The sequence below is a fragment of the Lytechinus pictus genome, chromosome 18 (assembly GCF_037042905.1).
Source record: "Lytechinus pictus isolate F3 Inbred chromosome 18, Lp3.0, whole genome shotgun sequence".
NCBI classification, from domain to species: Eukaryota; Metazoa; Echinodermata; class Echinoidea; order Temnopleuroida; family Toxopneustidae; genus Lytechinus; species Lytechinus pictus.
Window position 1 is genome coordinate 5,014,499 of NC_087262.1, and position 21,263 is coordinate 5,035,761.

General features: G+C 35.3%; 1 protein-coding gene across 3 annotated transcripts in view; it reads left to right on the forward strand.

The window, feature by feature from the left end:
* The first annotated feature begins 546 nt into the window (after positions 1 to 546).
* The window catches only part of LOC129281641 (uncharacterized), a 37,999-nt gene continuing 17,282 nt past the window's right edge, over positions 547 to 21,263 (forward strand). For 2 of the 3 annotated variants that reach the window (XM_064112879.1, XM_064112877.1), the window contains exons 1-6: positions 547 to 633; positions 3,702 to 5,210; positions 14,930 to 15,022; positions 17,418 to 17,552; positions 19,481 to 19,594; positions 20,039 to 20,118. In XM_064112879.1, coding sequence (XP_063968949.1) covers positions 5,046 to 5,210; positions 14,930 to 15,022; positions 17,418 to 17,552; positions 19,481 to 19,594; positions 20,039 to 20,118 — 587 coding nt within the window. In that variant the 5' untranslated portion in view covers positions 547 to 633; positions 3,702 to 5,045. Of the gene's footprint in view, positions 634 to 3,273; positions 3,470 to 3,701; positions 5,211 to 14,929; positions 15,023 to 17,417; positions 17,553 to 19,480; positions 19,595 to 20,038; positions 20,119 to 21,263 lie in introns of those variants that run through there. The other variant, XM_064112878.1, reaches the window with a different exon arrangement.

Here is a 21,263-nt window from a genome sequence, read left to right on the forward strand (position 1 = left end):
GCAGTCAGCAGCACAAATGAGGAAAGATGTCCCCCCAAAAAAGGTTTTTGAAAAATGTCATTTATGATTTAATTCCTACAGTTTATTTTTTAATAATTTTGTTTTGAATGATCTGGGTTTTTTTCTTCTTCTACAGTCACTTTTGCATTGCAAGAAAATAAAAGGTTCCTTTCAGGCTTGTAAAAGTGTAACGTGTGTATACATACATGCAGCACAGTACTGTATGTCCAGAAAAACAAAGTTTTTGAAAAATGACATTTATAATAATAACTCGTATTCCCACAGTTTATTTTTGTGATTTGTTTGAATGATCTGTTTAACATTTCTACAGGCTACAGTCACTTTTGCATTGCCAGAAAATGAAAGGTTACTTTTGTGCTTTTAAAAGTGTAAATGTGTGTATAAATGCAGCACAAATGAGGATGGATGTGCAGCAAAAAAGAAAGGTTTTTGAAGAGTGTCTAAAGTTTATGTATTCCTACAGTGTATTTTGGTGATTTGTATGACTGATCTACATTGTATGTGTTGTTTCTTTTGCATTGCCAGAAAAGAAAAGGTTCCTTTCCGGCTTTTGGAAGTGTAATGTGTCTATATAATGCATACTGTTGTCATGGGTTCAGCTTACAATAGCAGGTTTGTCCATTCCCCAATCAAAATGAAATTCATATTAATTATTAATGAATCCACCTATTTGCATTCTCATCCAAATTAATTATTTTTTTCAGGGATATGAGTGTATTTTTTGTCCTTTTTGCAAATGTTATGAACATGTACAGTGTATTAGGAGCATTGGCCCTTTCTGCTTTTCAGCTCTTTGTATTTTAACTATTTTTAACTCGTAGTCCTGATTTTTGGTCTGTAAGTACATGTACATGTATACTACATTATAAACTTACTCTAAAAGATCTACATGTAGAGTCCATGGTGTTGTTGGTGCTCATATGTGATGTCACAAAATGAGAATTTTGAAAAGTTGAATATATGCATCAAAATTCTGTTTGTTCTTCAAATGATGAATTGCTAAATAATTTTTCTACTGTAGTACTTGTAACCCCCCCCCCAATAAAAACCTAATGTCTGGGTGGGTGAATTCCCCTTTAATCATGCAAATATGAGGCTTTTGGGTTACTTGGGGGCGAATTCACCCTCGTGCCCCCATGTAATTTTTTCCCTGCCCCTGCTCCCCCCCTTGAGTTGCTTCCCCAACCTGTGGTATCTGTCCTGCCTGGCTCACATGTGCATGTATGTCCAGAATTTCCATCTTAATATTTCAAATCACCATCTTTCAGCATGTGAGAATTTCCGATAATGGATGGCTACTTTGAGAATATTGATTTCAAACTGTCAATCAATATTTTCCTGACTGTGTCCATCTAATAGAAAGGTGACAACAGACAGAATAGAGCGACACTGAGGGACATTCAGAGAATGCATTGAACTGTGTCTGGCAGATACAGAGCATCCTTTTGTTTTAATTGCTCTTCTTTCTCTATAAAGGCATTGGTAGAACTCTGTGGATATGTATGTAAAACATAAACAGTATATATATCTCTTCTGTCATATGCAGAAGAGATTTATGTTTTACTTTCATTTTTGGGATGGGGGGGGGGGGGGTTCTGGGACAACTTTTTTTTATAGCTCAGACCCCAAATTTGACCAAAATGTACCGGTAATTAATTTCAGTTGTTTTTCTTGGGACACTTTTGGGCAAATTCGCCCCTTGGCACCCATCAAATTTTATCCATATGTAAGCATCACCTGGGACTACATTAAATACATGTACCTTAATAGTTGGATCTTCTTTTTTTTTTACTTTGAAAATCAAGCAAGTAGAACAACTCTGCTTGCTATAAAATGCATATTCTGTACCTAATATACATTCAGAATCTAATGATCATTTTTCTCCAAAATATATTCTTATAATGAAATAAGAAATATATGTATTTGCAGGACATGTGTGCATGTACATGTACTACTGTATGTGTGGTTTGGTGGTGTTTTTTTTATTTTATTTGAAATGAAATCTTTGCTACAGTTGCATCAAGGAGCAAATCTTGTGTAATTTTGTTTGCCAAAATTACTTATTGGTGGATAAGCGCCAAGGTTACAAATTATGATTATAGGAAAAGCAATGGAGCGTGGAAAATTTGATATTGGTGGAAAGGGATGTGTAACATTGCAATTCATCTGAAATAAGGCAGGGCAGATAATCAAAGGAGACATGGGAATGGGAGGGGAGGAGAATTTTTGGCTAAGAATATGACTTGAAAGGGGGAGTTAGGAAAGCAGCTTGTTCAGGGGGGGGGGGGATAGATTGGTGCATTCTCACTTTCTTCACTGTCTCACCATATCATTATTAAAGATTTTTATCTTTATCATTACACATACATTTCATAGTGAATTGTTATCATCATCATCTTCTTCTTCGTCATCATCATCACCACCACCATCATCATCATCGTCACCACCACCATCATCATCATCTTCATCATCAGTATCATTATTGTCAACATCAACATCATCATCATCATCATCATCACCTTCATCTTCATCATCATATTCATTGTCATCATCAGATCATCGCCATCGTCATTATTGAGCCTTGAGCACATAATCAATGTGGATTTGGCGCTTTATAAATACTCTATATTATTATTATTATTATTATGATCATTGTCATTATTAACACCATCATTGTAATTTTATGTATATCATCATCATCGTCTTATTTTAAATCATCACAAATTGATATCATTCTACACGTATGTATGTAATGATTATGAATGTGAATTTGTGAAAAACCTTATATTTTCATTTAAGGGTTTCATACAGGGCCGTTTGGGGCGTTTGGGGGATTAAATAATGGAGTCCCCATGATATGATACATTCAATGACTTTAACAAGGCCAGTTGATTACTGTAATTTTGCACTATTCAAAGAATTGAAAAAGAGAGAGGGAATGAATGATTGAATTGGAGGCCTAGTCACAATGTACATGTATGTCCCCTGTCAAGCATTGCTTTATACAGTTTGTCAAAATATGAATGGAATTTGTATGACTAGTGGATTTCGATCACCCATTTCGGTCATTTTGAGCACTCTGTTGGGGGTGCTTGATTGTCAATAGACTAGGAGTCGCAAAATGCTTCTTGAGTTTACTCGTACACAATAGGATTATATTTTCATACAATTTTTTTTCCTTGACAATATTTGCTTTGATGTCGATCTTTGCTCCATTTGAATAATATCCCGTATTACAAATTATACATGTTTACAATTTTACAAACTTTGTACATGTACAGTACATCTACAGTGTATAGTTCATGTACATGTACTATTGTACTGTACATGTAGGTCCTACAGTGTACATGTACATGTATGTTGACTTACACTACAGTACAAAAAAAAAATATGTATGACTATTAAACATGGATCTGATGCCCTTCTTTTACAAAGAGTTGTGATACATGTAAATATGTAGATTCAGATCATGCTCAAATTTGTGAAGATCAATATGAGAAAAGAGTTAGATCAATCACAATCTAAGTTTAATTTCAATACTTGTATGTGTCAACTCTGTGTATTAAAAAACTAAAAGGCCATACGCATATTGCGCAGTATATTTATTCAAAACATATTCTGTCTTTGCCTTTTGGTACAGCTTCTTTATTATCTCTCATTCTCTCTCATTTCGTACACAGAATTACATGTAACTGGAGGAAGGACTTGATAGTTCCATAAGACAGGATTTCCAAAGGAAGAAGCTAAACCCAATTACTCTGTCCAAGGACATCGTTCCAGAATCTTCATCAATTTGCCGTTGCCATGGTATCGTAAACACAAGACACAAGGAGGGAAGGAGGAGTCTGATTTTAGCTTTCTCATTGGAGATTGGGGGTGGTCAGAATGCCAGCCATGCTGTCCCATCAATCTTAAGTATTTCTGTGATGAGAAGGTGTCGGAACATGAAGCGTTTGCGAGCCATTCCCACACATCCTCAATAGAAATCAACCATGCTTGGTGTCCGTGACACAGAAAAAGCAAGCACTTTTGGTGGGTAACAAAGAGCGGGAACAAATAAAGGTCGCGGCAGATAGCAATCAATGCTTTGATTGCTGTCCAGAAAAACGGAATATCAAATCAAGAATCTTATCAAAACAGGGCTGCCATCTAAAGAAAGTTCCAAAGGCAAACCACAACTCATTTCGGAAGGAGGTCAAAGAACAGGACTGATAGATGTATGGATGGGTCGCGAAATGATTATGGGGATGTAATTGTGTGGTTTCATCGGAAAATGGGTTACTTTTGTGCTTTTCTGTGAACTCTGCAGAGGGATTTGAGCGATAAGAGCTTGATAATAGCTTTGGATTAATTGCAAAGTGATCTGGGAAGCGCCCGGTGGACATTGAATGAACATGTGCTGCAATTAATCTTGCTTTCTACAACGAACGGATGGTCTGCCTGGGCAGGATATCATTTCGTGTGATTAAATTGCGGTGGAACAGAGGAGCATTGTGCCGAAAATAACGCTGGAAAGTCTCATTTTAGAAACTCCCATGAATAATGGATGGTGTAGACTCTCTTCTTTCAAGGAACATTACACACTTCATTGAAGAGGACCGCTGAAGAGTACACACCACTACATCTGCAAATATTCTCTAGGATTTATAGAATGCAGTGACTTTCGATACTCCAGAACTCTTCAGATCTTCACTGCCCGTGCATTCTAAAGGGAAAAACAACACTCGCCAACTAGAAAAATCGCCGTCATTTGAAATTGTTGATAAAATATATTCTTTCCAAATCGCACATTTGACTACATATCGGATCCCAATTTAGGACAGTAAACACAAGTAAATTCTTCAGGTGATGTTTAATCAATAGCATCATTCTATACAAGTACAGCTTGATGTCTTTGCAACATTAGTCTACAATGACTACAGAGTTATTAAAGCAAACTGCAGGACAAGTACATTTTAATTCTTCTTTCTTTGCATTCATGTGTTATTGAAGAAACGTATCAAAGGAATACATCGCCTAACAACATGGCTTCGTGGATAAAGGATCAAATTACCCGCAGCGGAGTCAAAACTCGCACGCAGCCATCAAGAAACATTTTCAAACCCGGGAACACAACTTCGGTTATTTTCTCGAAAGGGCTCCTCAATGCACCCGGGGATAACAACTGTTTTCTGAACAGTGCTGTGCAGGTATGTATAAAACACCATCTAAAAATATTGATTTGAATGATATTTAAAATAATTCATTAAAAGGGAAATTCACCTTGTCAAAAAGTTGATTGTAAATTAATAGCAGAAAAAGATAATAAAAATATTGCCAAACTGAACGTTTGAAAAAAAATTCATCAAAGAATAAACAAATTATTTGAATTTTAATTATTTGATTTGTGACGTTATATGTGAGCAGCTTTCCGACATATTGTACGGTGAAAAATCATTGAAATGTCATTTTATCAGAAAATTGGAAATGGTTTACTGTACCGCCAGTATATCAATAAACAGATCATTTCACACCCGCTCCTAAAAAAGAAAAGAAAAATAAGTCATCACAATCCATAAAAAATGGAAATTTACGCATTTTATATGTTTACCTCTTATGGGGCAGCTGCTCGTTTATGACGTCACATAACCATAACTTACATGTAGAATTTTTATAACTTTCTTAGTCTTAAATGGTTTTTCCTCAAACCTTCACCAATATTTTTCATTATTTTTTTCTGCTATTTGTACAGCAAACTTTTATTCAGGGTGAACTTCCCCTTTAATATTATTGATAATTATAATGCAGTTCTTGTACACTGTATAGCGCACATCAATTCATTACCAAACTTATTGATAAAATTTCTAATCATTTACAATGTATGTGTACAGGAATGGAGCGAACAAAATAGCAACATTATATTGCGCAATAAACCCTGACCAGAAAAAGCAACCTGTAATCTAGTGCTGTATGCCTAGCATGCATACTCTGTTACAGTACTACTATAGAACATCTCTCAGTCACATGCACTTAAAAAGTATGATGTCACATACTCTATTTTTACCCTCAAGTAATATTTCTCTAATACTGCATGTACACTACTGTACATCAAAACAATAACATGTAGGTTTTGTATTATACTTCTGTCAATAAACTGTAAGTACACAAAATAAATGTATGTTTTGTGACTATGACTTGCAGACTTTGCTATTTATTTGATATAAGATTAAACATACATGTACATGTACATGTAGGCCTTTGTGTACATAAACAAGTACACCTACTGTACATGTATTTGTACACGTACACATTTTTCAATGTATACAGTACAACTTCCAAGTATACATGCATGTACATAAGGACTTCTATATGTAGGGGTCAAAAGGTCAAATGATATGAGGTCATGTCATGAGATAAGGATCAGAGACACTCTCACAAAATATTACATGGAGTTCAAACCCAACATTTTTCTAAAAATATATTATTTAAGCAGTAAACCAGTGTTATTTTGATATGATAAAGTGGATTTTAAATGTAAGAAACAATGCAGGAAGCATTTTAGACTTTGGGGGTCATTGATATGACTGTGAGGCAATAACTACAGTAAGTTGTCAATATATCATCCATTTGTGTGATATGATGCAGATTAAATACACAATCACCTGATCACGATCAGCTGATTCTGTGTGTATGGCATGCTATTCCAATGTTTGCTCACAATCAATAGAGTAGTACTGTGTACTATTATGTGGTTTGTTGGATTTGAATACTGGAGACAGTTCACAAGAGAGATAGAGAAAGCTATCTTGCATTCCAATGAGCTGATACATAATCACATCCTCATGCTATATGTACGATGTATGATGACAGAATTCATTTTTAGATGATGATGTATTGTGTGGATGATGCATACACTCTAACGTTACAACAATATACATGTACATGTATGTATAAATGCATGAGCATGTCTGTAGCCCCATAGGTTGTTGTATGCAGATAAAAGTGGGAGGTTCCATTGCTTTTAAAGGTCAAGTCCACCACAGAAAAATGTTGATTTGAATAAACAGAGAAAAATCAAACTAGCATGACGCTAAAAATTTTATCAAAATCGGATGAAAAATAAGAAAGTTATGAAATTTTAAAGTTTCGCTTATTTTTCACTAAACAATGATATGCACAACTCAGTGACATGCAAACGAGACAGTCAATGATGTCCCTCACTCACTATTTCTTTTGTTTTTTTATTGTTTGAATTACACAATATTTCATTTTTTACAAATTTGACAATAGGGACCAACTTGACTGAACTATATAGTATTAAACAATGCTAACTCCACATGTTCAGGGAGGAATTAATCGTTGTTTCACTTGACAATGAGGAGAAAATTAGAATATTTCATATTCTATATAATAAAATACAAAAGAAATAGTGAGTGGATGACGTCATCAGTCTCCTCATTTGCGTACCGACCAGGATATGCATATAAGTTATAACTGTTTTTGTGAAAAATAAGCGAAACTTTAAAATGTCATAACTTTCTTAATTTAAATCAAATTTTGATGAACTTTTCAGCATTATGCTAGTTTGATTTTTCTCTATTTATTTAAATCAACATTTTTCTGGGGTGGACTTGACCTTTAAAACTTTCAATTCACTTCTACATGTACAGGTATATAGATAGTTTGTTGTACATGTACATGTAGGCTGCTGTGTTTTTGTAATTGGACCAAAAAAAATAATTAAAAACCCCTCAATATGCCCAGTGTATCTGACCCTTTTTAATATTTAAAGGGGAATCCAGCCTTGGCCATAAAATGTTGTGTTGGGAAGGAGAAAAATAAATTAAACAGAATGGTGAAAGTTTGAAAGAAATCGGACAAGCGATAAGAAAGTTATAGCTGCTTTAAAATTGAGATCACTAATAGTATGTAGATTTCAAATTGGCAACTAGGTAAGTAAATTATGACAAGGGGCAAGGACAACTTTCCCATAGGCCACGTACTTTATTATCAGGGATTTGTGGTTTTCTCATAACTTTAAAACTTTACCCATTCCCCTGGGGCAGTAATCTAAATATAACCCAGGTAGTATATTGTTTTATGTCCTCATGAAAGAAAAATATAATTTGAAATAAAACTTTTGGGAAAAATGACATTTTAGCCATAATATGTATTGGAGTACATGGAAGAGTAGTCCTTGCCTTACATCACTATGGGGCACATGAGAGTAATTCAACCGCGCGCAAAGCATGTCGGACAGGCGTAAGTAAAGATCACATGACTTTTTTGATTAAAATAATTCAGTAAAAATAGATCAAATGTTTTTATATCAAAAGAAAAACGATAGAGATAATGCTATGTTCATACTCTTTCATAATTAAGGCGTTTGGGGAGGCTAGACTGCATTTTTGTATTTCATTTGAATTATTATTACCCACAATGCAGTTCGGGGTTTTCTGGCGATGAACTGGCCGAAATTATGGTTAGTCTTATTTCAGGCCACTTAACTTTTGATTGAGCTGGGCAAGTACCCGATTAACATATCAGGTCTTAATGTACCGTGAATTGTGACTAATGTCAGAGAATTAAAGCAAAATCTATCGTGGGATTGATTTTTGATGATTTTTTGATGAGCTATGATTTAACACGTGAGTCAATGGGGGTCTGTAATACTCATGTGTGCCCTATACTGCGACTACACTTCTACACAGTCGTTGCTAAGGCTGAGCGTCGTCTGCTAGAAATCAGTGATGGAATGTTTTAAACAGTTTTATACAATGAAATAGGTTATGTTTGACAACAGTTGATCGGTATATAGCTCGGCATTTAGTGCATTTATCGCTTACTATGATGAAATGACGCTTTCAAATGCATATTCAATGCTTATTATCATTTATCATGCAGAAATGCGAGTTTCTACTGCCAACAGGAGATCAGATCTGGTTGGTTTGAGAGTGTGAGATTAAATAAGTAGGGATTTAAAAATGATAAATAACTACTAATTATCATCAAGGATTCCCATTTTTAGTGTTTAGAGCACGCCGAGAAAGAAAGATGAACAAAACATTAAAATACATAAACTTGTCTCAGTCAGATGTAGATTGCGCACTTGAATACTATTCACTTCGTTCAAAGGTAAGCGGGGGGGGGGGGGGGGGGAGCTGAGTCGGGGTACATACCTCATCCTCCTGTCTTGTAAGCAGGGCGGGGTTGATGGTATATATCTATAGTACCCCCCCCCTTCCAGCTTGTGAGTTATAATGAGGAAGAGAGGCGATATGAGCACAAGAATTGCTTACACTCTTTGTTTGTTATCAATTTTCTTTTATTTACTTTGTTTATTTTTATGCGAATAAAAAAGGTAATAAATCACTTCGAACAAAATTAAACATGCTAACAAGAAGTTTTAACTCCACACAATATATATTTTAGCCCATTGATGGACATCAAACAAGTAGAACTTGTAGCTGCAATACCATAACCTATAGGAAGCGCACAAATTATATGAATGGAACACTGTATTTTTACATTAAAATGAGGGGCGTCTAATGAGACGTTTTCTTTTCTTTTAACGCGTTTAGTCAGATTAGGTATTGAATGCAATATATCAATCTCTTGAGGAGAACCCACTCTTTCTTTTGAGATCAAAATATTCAACTTTTCGTTGTTTGACCCTCAGTATAGGGCACATGAGAGTAATTCAACCGCGCGCAAAGCATGTCGGACAGGCGTAAGTAAAGATCACATGACTTTTTTGATTAAAATAATTCAGTAAAAATAGATCAAATGTTTTTATATCAAAAGAAAAACGATAGAGATAATGCTATGTTCATACTCTTTCATAATTAAGGCGTTTGGGGAGGCTAGACTGCATTTTTGTATTTCATTTGAATTATTATTACCCACAATGCAGTTCGGGGTTTTCTGGCGATGAACTGGCCGAAATTATGGTTAGTCTTATTTCAGGCCACTTAACTTTTGATTGAGCTGGGCAAGTACCCGATTAACATATCAGGTCTTAATGTACCGTGAATTGTGACTAATGTCAGAGAATTAAAGCAAAATCTATCGTGGGATTGATTTTTGATGATTTTTTGATGAGCTATGATTTAACACGTGAGTCAATGGGGGTCTGTAATACTCATGTGTGCCCTATACTGCGACTACACTTCTACACAGTCGTTGCTAAGGCTGAGCGTCGTCTGCTAGAAATCAGTGATGGAAGGTTTTAAACAGTTTTATACAATGAAATAGGTTATGTTTGACAACAGTTGATCGGTATATAGCTCGGCATTTAGTGCATTTATCGCTTACTATGATGAAATGACGCTTTCAAATGCATATTCAATGCTTATTATCATTTATCATGCAGAAATGCGAGTTTCTACTGCCAACAGGAGATCAGATCTGGTTGGTTTGAGAGTGTGAAATTAAATAAGTAGGGATTTAAAAATGATAAATAACTACTAATTATCATCAAGGATTCCCATTTTTAGTGTTTAGAGCACGCCGAGAAAGAAAGATGAACAAAACATTAAAATACATAAACTTGTCTCAGTCAGATGTAGATTGCGCACTTGAATACTATTCACTTCGTTCAAAGGTAAGCGGGGGGGGGGGGGGGGAGCTGAGTCGGGGTACATACCTCATCCTCCTGTCTTGTAAGCAGGGCGGGGTTGATGGTATATATCTATAGTACCCCCCCTTCCAGCTTGTGAGTTATAATGAGGAAGAGAGGCGATATGAGCACAAGAATTGCTTACACTCTTTGTTTGTTATCAATTTTCTTTTATTTACTTTGTTTATTTTTATGCGAATAAAAAAGGTAATAAATCACTTCGAACAAAATTAAACATGCTAACAAGAAGTTTTAACTCCACACAATATATATTTTAGCCCATTGATGGACATCAAACAAGTAGAACTTGTAGCTGCAATACCATAACCTATAGGAAGCGCACAAATTATATGAATGGAACACTGTATTTTTACATTAAAATGAGGGGCGTCTAATGAGACGTTTTCTTTTCTTTTAACGCGTTTAGTCAGATTAGGTATTGAATGCAATATATCAATCTCTTGAGGAGAACCCACTCTTTCTTTTGAGATCAAAATATTCAACTTTTCGTTGTTTGACCCTCAGTATAGGGCACATGAGAGTAATTCAACCGCGCGCAAAGCATGTCGGACAGGCGTAAGTAAAGATCACATGACTTTTTTGATTAAAATAATTCAGTAAAAATAGATCAAATGTTTTTATATCAAAAGAAAAACGATAGAGATAATGCTATGTTCATACTCTTTCATAATTAAGGCGTTTGGGGAGGCTAGACTGCATTTTTGTATTTCATTTGAATTATTATTACCCACAATGCAGTTCGGGGTTTTCTGGCGATGAACTGGCCGAAATTATGGTTAGTCTTATTTCAGGCCACTTAACTTTTGATTGAGCTGGGCAAGTACCCGATTAACATATCAGGTCTTAATGTACCTTGAATTGTGACTAATGTCAGAGAATTAAAGCAAAATCTATCGTGGGATTGATTTTTGATGATTTTTTGATGAGCTATGATTTAACACGTGAGTCAATGGGGGTCTGTAATACTCATGTGTGCCCTATGACATCCCATATGCGGCCAATTTGAAGTCTCCATGAGTATAGTGATTACCTATATTTACAACTTTTAAAAATTCATAATTTTCTTGTTGTTTGTCCAATATTGTTCAAACTTTCACCTATTAACTTGTCTGATTTTTCTTTTTCTTATAAAAACAAGTTTTTATTTGGGTTGGATTCCCCTTTAAAAGACAGTACCCCGTAGCTGTACATACATGTACTTGTAGTAAATTAGTATTAGAGTTATTATTGAAAAAAAATATATATAGTTTCAGCTTCAGTTTGGTTTAATTTCATTTCATTTCAACTCAAGTCAATTTAAGAGTAAAAGAAATCATTACAAAGATATAAATGAATATACAAGTATATACAGTATGACAATATGACATAAATATTTACAATAGACACTAAACAATATGATAATCATATCAATAATGATATTTACAATGAACTAGATAATCATGATAATAATAACTGTAGAATATTCATGATGCATTTGCATGTAACTTCTTTTATTCATCTTTACTATTTAAATAAATGTTGAGGAAATGGTGGGATCCACTAAAAAGCAGGGCTTGTTGAGTGTGGATTCCTCAAAGAATTAAAAGACAGATAAATGCAAGAACGAGAAAAATTCCTAAAATGCTATTGGGATGGATGGAGTACGGAAATGATGGACTGAAAGTGAAAAGAAATGTAACCGAGAAGAAAAGCCAGAGATGCCAAGTTGAAAGACAGAAGATGAGCAAGAGACCTTAAAGGACAAGTCCACCCCAACAAATAGTTGATTTGAAAAAAGGAGAAAAATCCAACAAGCAAAACACTGAAAATTTCATCAAAATCGAATGTAAAATAAGAAAGTTATGACATTTTAAAATTTCGCCTAATTTCACAAAACAGTTATATGCAAATCCTGGTCGGTATGCAAATTGGCAGACTGATGACGTCACCCACTCACTATTTCTTTTGTATTTTATTATATGAAATATGAAATATTCTAATTTTCTCCCCCTTGTCAAGTGAAACAAAGTTTCATTTCTCCCTGAACATGTGGAATTACCATTATTTTAACAGTTTATGGTTAAGTTAAGTTGTTGTCAAATCTGTAAAAATTGAAATATTGTATTATTCAAACAATAAAAAACAAAAGAAATAGTGAGTGATGGACATCATCGACTCTCTCATTTGCATATCACTGAGTTGTGCATTTAACTGTTTTGTGAAAAATAAGCGAAACTTAAATATGTCATAACTTTCTTATTTTACATCCGATTTCGATGAAATTTGCAGCGTTATGTTTGTTTGCTTTTTCTCTATTGATTCAAATCAACAATTTACTGGGGTGGACTTGACCTTTAATGAGGGAGTCTCACACATGTACAGTTGAAGTCAAAAGTACATGTACACCATGGTATTCAGTGAAATTTTTTCCCTTGCCAAACATGGTAAAATTTACTATATCTTCAGAAATATAAATACTACCATGATGAATTTGGTATCAAATGAAAGAGCGTATTATTGCTGCTTCACATGACTGGGGTGCCATTGGGATCAAAGTATATTATTTTCAGGTAGAATTTTCTTTGAAGAAAAAAAGTAATATTCGTGCCAAAGGCATTCTATTGTTATTAGTTATTATATTTTCCAACATCGTTTCATAGAAATATATATAAATGTCAAATCTGATGATTTATATTACATTTTCTATCACGATATGTCACCACTGAACAAAAAAGTGTAATCTGAAATGTTTGTGTTGAGAAGTAACTACATGTAGCACAAATATGAAATGTTTTTTGTCAAGTTTTTATTTTTGATTCATCTAAAATCTGGGGGGAAAAATGACACCTAAAATTTTTTCAGCTCCTGGTGACAGAGCAATGACAATGTGATGAAGGGGCATGACATACTCATTTGTTTGATATCAAATTCATCATGAAAGCAAAAATATAAGATACAGGAAATTTTGTTATATTTGGCAAGTGTCAGATTTTCTTTGAATTTCCTGGGTGTATGTTTAACTTCTGGCCTCAACTGGATACTTGGCATGTCTGCAAAAGTGTATAAAAAGGAGTTACCAAAAATTATGAAAGAGATTTTCTATTTATTAAATTTTATTATAATAAAAGGCAAATCAATTTAACATTTGTTTTGGGGGGGAAGGGAGCAGTTCCACCTGACTGATTAGAAACCACTAGATGTAGATGTAGATGAAGAGACCTTTTTGATTTCCATTATATGCCTATGCTATTTAATCTTCAAGTACATGTTAAAAGGCTACAGACCTAGGCCTAATAGTCTTTTACAGTTTGTGAGCACCAAAAGTCTGATAATAGCCAAATCCCTTGGCTATTACGGTATCCATCTGTAATCCTTGTTGATGTTTCTCTCGGGAATAGTTATTACTTTTGTCAATTTAATGGCATCCAATTCTGGCAGCTTAATGGGAAGATAATCCTTTCTCTGGTATACTTGTAAACGATGTGTCTGATAAACTCAGCAAGGACTATAATGTAAATTTTTAAAAGCAATGTGTAGCAAATACAAAATTATACTCCATACAAATAACCAACTGCAAAATACATACTGTTGATCCTGCTAAATTATTTTTAGCATACACAATTTCAAATCTATATTTTTTTCAGGCAGAGGTGTAGTACATTTGTAAAGATGAATAGCATAGATGTTTTCCTCCCTATGTTTGTACGCTGTTGTATGATTTCAGCATAGCCCCCAGCTCTCAAGATGTACATGTGAAAATTTAAAAATGATGATTCGGTATTTTCTTTTCTTGCCTACAACATGTACATGCATGCACATTGCAATTTTTTAACCGATGTGAAATTAAAAATAACATGTACAGTATGCATTTCCTGCTATATACAGTATATTTGGAATGAAAGCATTTTGCTCTTTATTGTTATTGTGGGTGCGTCATGGTCTAGTGGCTCCTGACTCTCGCCTTTCAAATAGAGGGTCGTGGGTCCGAATCCTAGCCATGGCATGTTTTCCTTCAGCAAGACATTTATCCACACTGTGCTGCACTCGACCCAGGTGAGGTAAATGGGTACCGGCAGGAAGTAATTCCTCAGTATGCTGTGCGCACTAGAATCGGTAGACTAGCTTAGCCGGGGTAATATAGGAGCGCCTTGAGCACCTAGCAAGGTGGATACGTGCGCTATACAAATCCTATATTATTTTTCATTTATTATTTTTAAATAACTCTTCCTGCCATGTACATGTACAGTATATTTAAATTGTAATACCGAAAAATCTAAAGTTTCTCTAAAATTTGCTTGTTTCCTGTCATAGGTCTTATGGCATCTTGATGTTTTCAGAAGGAGCTTCAGAGAGATGAGCGGTCATGCTTGTATGGGGAAAGCATGTATTTTCTGTGCACTGAAGGTAATTTCCAGGCATTTACATGTACATACGTGTATGTGGGATGTGTTTATACATTTTGCGTTCACAATAATATGTTGGTGGGTGTTAAAACATGTTCAGACAAAACACTAAATAATTTTTTCTTTAAATCCAGAAAATACATGATATGCCTGTATATGTACATTTTACACGCATTCTGATTATTTACCCCTCCCCACAAAAAAAAAAAAGAAGAGAAGAAAGCTGGGTGTAAAATACATGTACTGTTTGTTGATAGGGTAGAATTCCTTGTTTTGTCATTCCACTATTAAAACTGAGCATTACATGTACACGTACACTATGTATTTATTCCTAATTAAAGTAGGGAATTCCCCTTCCAGCTCCTTGCTTTCAGCCATGCACCTGCATTAATTTCCTTCCTTCTCCTATTAAAGCTTTTAATATTATACAGTATTAAGTTTTGTATTCTTTGTGTGTGCAGCTGTATACATATGTTTCACCTGCTCAGAGCTAGAAGGGTGTTAGCCAATTAGGTTAATGGAAATGAATAATTTTTTTTTATAGGGGGGCAGGGATTAGGAAATCTGTGGGTCATCACTTGCTTTCTAGTTAGAGGGAAAAAGGTTGATTTCTCTGTTCTGTGCATTTTAATGTATACAGTGTAGAGTGTTACAATTATGTCTGATTTATGTTGAAACCCCTGAAGAAAGACCAGGGGTCTGTTGCAGAAAGAGTTGCCTTTAAACGCAAGTCAAAAAATCAATCGCAAGTCAAAAATGCGCACTGTTGATTGGTTGAAAATCAAGTTGCGCATGATTTTTAGAGTTGCGATTGATTGCAACTCTTTCTGCAACGGGCCCCTGTCAAGGAACGCACAGATTATGGTCTTAAGAATCAGAAGGTTTCATTATTAATAATGATAAATCAATAATAACCGGATCTTTATTGCAATCATTATTACCCTGGCTTTATTAAAATGTACATGCCTTTTCATGATGCGAAACCACATTCAAACAAAACAAATATGCAATCCTGTATTTTTTTTCTCTAATCCTAAACAATTTGATTAGATTACATTCATTTTAATTATTGAATTCTCTGAAATTATGAATTATTGCATTCTCTGAAACTGGACTTACATAAATTTCTAAAAAAGCATTAATGTACATGTACCGTACTTTTGAAAGCATTCATACACATGAAGAAAAATGGTACCTCAGTGTACCGTATTGAGTGAGAAGAAAAGCAGACTAGTTTCCTATTTAGAGAAAAAATAATAGTCCGAAGAATACCCAGATACTACCCAGATCACAGGTGCTTCAAACAGTATTGGTAGAATTCAATTCAATTCAATTCAGGTTTATTGCAAAAAAAACCATGATTGGCAGTCACAGACTGAATTGTACATGTTTCCACAATGCCAATATATAACAATAATCAAAATTACTAAGATAAACAATGAATATACAAATTAAAATTACATATGTGGAGGTAAAATTGGAGTTAAAATGGATAAAAAATAAAATTATAGATACTACAATATTGCACATTCATTACATAAATTGCAAACTTATTTACCATGGTACTTATTTAATAATTTTGTCAGACTTGGAAGAGCACTGTTCTGCAATCTTTTTGTTTTAATACATGGAATCTCCTTATATTTATTCATATGTCGTAAATTGAAAGCGTTCGTTTTCAGTGGAGGTAACCAGTTTTTGTACAATTGATTCATTTTTAACTTTAAAGCGAAACCTGTGGTAAGTTTTACTCTTCGACTTTCAAGTGATGTCAAATTAAGGTATTTAGAGCCATGTCATAAGATAGATACTTGGTTCCCAAATGAAAAAAAAAAGAAGAAAATGTACATGTACATATGTGATTATACACTGTGCATATGAAAGCACTAGTCTCAACTCATGCACGTAGAAATAAGTGTGAATTTAGCACCCTATTATGAAACAACATATTATTGTTCCCTTTTTGAAAAGTATAATCATTATAATTTTCAAAGATTATCTTTCTGACTATAGACCTCTTTGTTTGGATATTTTTCTATAGAAATTTCTTATTTAGGGGAATTCTGTCCAACAAAAGATAATTTATACACTGAGGAAATGCTCATTGTAAAATCCTTATATAAGAATGTACATTTATTTTTATTTGGAAGACACCCCCCTTCATTATTGCCACCATAAGTTACTTTGATCTAAATTCCATCTATAATTGGCCATTGAACCTGATTATCATATACCTGTACATGCAAATATATGTATCTGTACAGAGCACACTGCAAAGATACGTGATGTATGATAGCAGATACTATGATGCTAACACCCCCTTCCCCATATCAAGTTTAAAATGTAATAGACAGTTGGAATAATATGTTGATCTTTATGTAATTCGTCATCTTCAGACTTTATTCACCCAGCTGCGGCACAGTGAAGAAACCGTATTACCTCCTGATGCTCTCCGTACTGCTCTTGCCAGCGCTTTCAAGGACCAGCTACGCTTTCAGCTGGGATGCATGGATGACGCTGCTGAATGCTTCGTAAGTCTGGACTATTCGCATTTATTACGGGGAAACTCTCTACAACGCACTGATTCCTTTGAAAATAATAATAATAATAATAGTCAGTTCTTGTATAGTGCATAACACATTATGAATAACATCTCTATGTGCTTCCAAAGGACTTGGATATTATTACCCGGCTGTAGCTCAAGCAGCTTTCACGCGCTCGGCATTTCAAGGAATAAATTCCTGCCAGGTACCCATTCACCTCACCTGGGTTGAGTGCAGCACAATGTGGATTAATTTCTTGCTGAAGGAAATTACGCCATGGCTGGGATTTGAACCCACGACCCTCTGTTTCAAAGTCCAGAGACTAATCCACTGGGCCACAACGCTCCAAATGCAAGTCAAATCACAATGGAGAGCTGAGAGGCTTTTGTCGAAAATTGGTGGACCAGGACTGCTTCGGAATCTCTCGACTCTGGGCAGCGACATATTTGCAAATGTTCGTCCGGTGCAAATCTTCGGACGATCTGCTGTCCCAGTCCACCAACTTTCGACAAAAGCCTCTCAGCTCTCCATTGTGATTTTAATTGCATTTTCAAAGGAATCGATGCATTGAAGAGAGTTTCCCTGAAGTAAAAGCGAAAACTACCTAGTAAAGATGGCATGGGGTGGGAAAGGGGCAGCGCACAGGTGGGACTAGACTTTAGGAAGAGGGGCACCGATGTGAAGGGATACGCTGTGTTGATGACCACAGTTTCGACCACTCTGTGTCGCTCTTGCTGCTAATGCTTTCAAAGGTCTACTCCTCCAACGAAGATGGATGATGCTAGTGCTTTTTAAGTATGCATTACACAGAGGCTGTACATGAATGGCCTGGTTGATAAAACAGCAGTTTGAAGAAACTTACACATGATATTTTACAAATCTCTTAAGAATTTTGTTTGACAATTTTGTAAGGCACAAAAATTGTAATATTGTGAAGATTAGTGTCAAAGACACTAATCTAATTGTGAAGATTTGTGTCAAAGACAATCTTTTGTTTGATAATTATGGTGCGAAGATGTTCGAATGTATCAACTCCCTCATCTATAGATGCCAGGGGATGGGAAAGGGGCGGGGCACAGGTTTGGCTAAAACCTAGGAGGGGAGCTTGTGTAATGGGATGCGGTGCTTTGATGACCACATTTTTTAATGACACTTTGTAAAGCTCTTGTCAGTGCCGTTGGAAAGACCAACACTTTCAATGAGGAACTACGTGTAGGATGCATGGACAATGTGGCAGAATGATATAGCTATAGATTGCTAGGATGTTAAAAGGGTGGGTCACTTTGGCCAGAGCTCGGTGAGTGGAGGCACTATGGCCCGAATTCACAAAGGTGGTTTTGAAAACCCACGGAATCCATGGTTTATGCAGATTTCCTGTATAAATAACGTTTAATTTAGTGCTTATCGGGCGCGTGTATAAACCATGTCCAATGCTGATGCGCGCTTTTGTCACAGTGCGCCATATTGACGCCTGTTACCATGGTTAGATACGCTATTTTATTCATGAGTCCACTGTTTGAAGAGTGGACTCCTGAATAAAATAGCTTGGATAACCACGGCAACAGGCGTCAATTTGGCGCACTGTGACAAAAGCGTGCATCAGCATTGGACATTTTTTAATATACATGGTATAAGTAAAGCGTAATTTATACAGGAAATCTGCATAACCCATGGACTCAACCGTGGGTTTTCAAAACCACCTTTTTGCATTCTGGCCTTTATGTTTGAAGGATGATGTGCTTTGGTGGCCACATTTTCAAACTCTAATAGCACACACAAATCCTCAGACATTATACTCAACATTCCTAACCACTCTCGGATAATATCTTTAACAGTTCAATCTCATGAACGGGCACATTTTATTTTGTAAATGATTCAAATATTTCTAATCCTATATTGTTCTATTTTGATTACAGGAAAACATCCTAGTGCGTATTCATATTCATCTCGCCCACAATATCAAGGAAGATCTCTGTGATGCTAAACATTGCATACCCCATCGCAAGTTTGCTATGACACTCATTGAACATGTGAGTATTCATTGCTTTCTGTCATTAAAAAGGGGGATTCCACCTTTTTTTTTTAATGAACACAGAAGTGAACTTGATAAAAGAAGGTTTTAAAAAATGGCAGAAAGAAGTAAAGGAGCTATTAAATTTTTACATATACATGCAAGACATTGGGAAGTGCTCTTGTAGACTTATATATTCTGTATACTTATGAGTTCCGTAAAGCGTTATTTTATTTAAAAATTGTAAATATGAGAGAGATAAAAATTATGAGTATAATGCTATGTTTATATCTTAACTCACATCTTCATGCAAAGGCAGAAACATAAAATGAATTGGACATCAATTGTGCACCATGTACATGTACATGTTTTTAGCAATACGATTTTGCATTTAGCAGATTACATTCAGCTTTACCTTTTTATGTTTAATGTTTTATTCATTCATTATTTTTCATATTTACAGAGTGTTTGCAAATGTGGTGCTACATCAGAGCCATTCCCGTTCACTCAAATGGTTCATTATGTATCCAGTACAGCTCTATGGTAAGTTAAAATATTTCCCTTCTTTCCCTCCTTTCACATTTATCTATGTATTCAGGGTTTCCCAGCCCATCTGGGAAATCAGGGAAAACTATTTTACTTTTTTCAAGTCAGGGAAAAATCAGGGAATTGGATTAAAAAATACCTCATACCAGGGAAAAATGCCTCAAATGAGAGAAAAATCAGGGAATTTTGATCAGCCCAAAAGTCGAAAGCATGGTAGTCAGTCAGACTCTGTTATATTTTGTTGCTTATCATTACAACATCCATTGAATGACTGGTTATGGTGGTACTAATTAGTTTTTCATTATTGTTTTTATACTGAAAATACATGTAATTCACAACAACAACTTAGAAAATATGCGAAACTGGGAATGGGTTTGAATAATTATCAGGGAATTCTTAAACTTCATCAGGGAAAAATCAGGGAATTTTGTTTTCTTGAAAGCTGGGAACCCTGGTATTTGTCCCTTTTCCACTCAAGTCGTCGTGCCTTTGTGTGTCTTTTTCGCATACTTGCCAACTGTCTCTAATATTTAGTAGTATGCCTAGTAATCGAGATGGGAAACTCTTGTTTGGTTGCTATCCAGGGAGTGGAGAAAGTGCATACAAAGTAATGGGCAAGCCAGCCTATGATAACCAGTGTGATAATATTACAACATTACAATATTATACAACTCCCAAGAATATTCTGTAATCTGATTGGTCCAAATCAGATCACATGATATTCAGCAAATTGCACTATGGCATCCAAAATGCACTATCCTGCACTCTGACATCATACCAAATGTACTATCCTGCACTCTGACGTCATACCAAATGCACTATCCTGCACTCTGACGTCAGAGTGCAGGAAAGTGCGTGGTCTGAAATTATCTAGAATTTAGATCAAATATAGCATTAGGGGCAACTCAGTAACATGGGGGGGGGTTGTATAAAACAAACAATGCACGCATTCTTGTACATAAAGGATCTAAATAATGAACTCTGTGCTCGACTCGCCAAATGGATATATACCGCACTTGCTCCTGCAGACCTCGGCAAGTATATATCTATTGGCTCTTTTTGCACATCGTTCATTATTTGACCCTGCATGCACACGCTTACATGCATTATTTGTATATTATATTTGTAAAGCGTGTTTGACG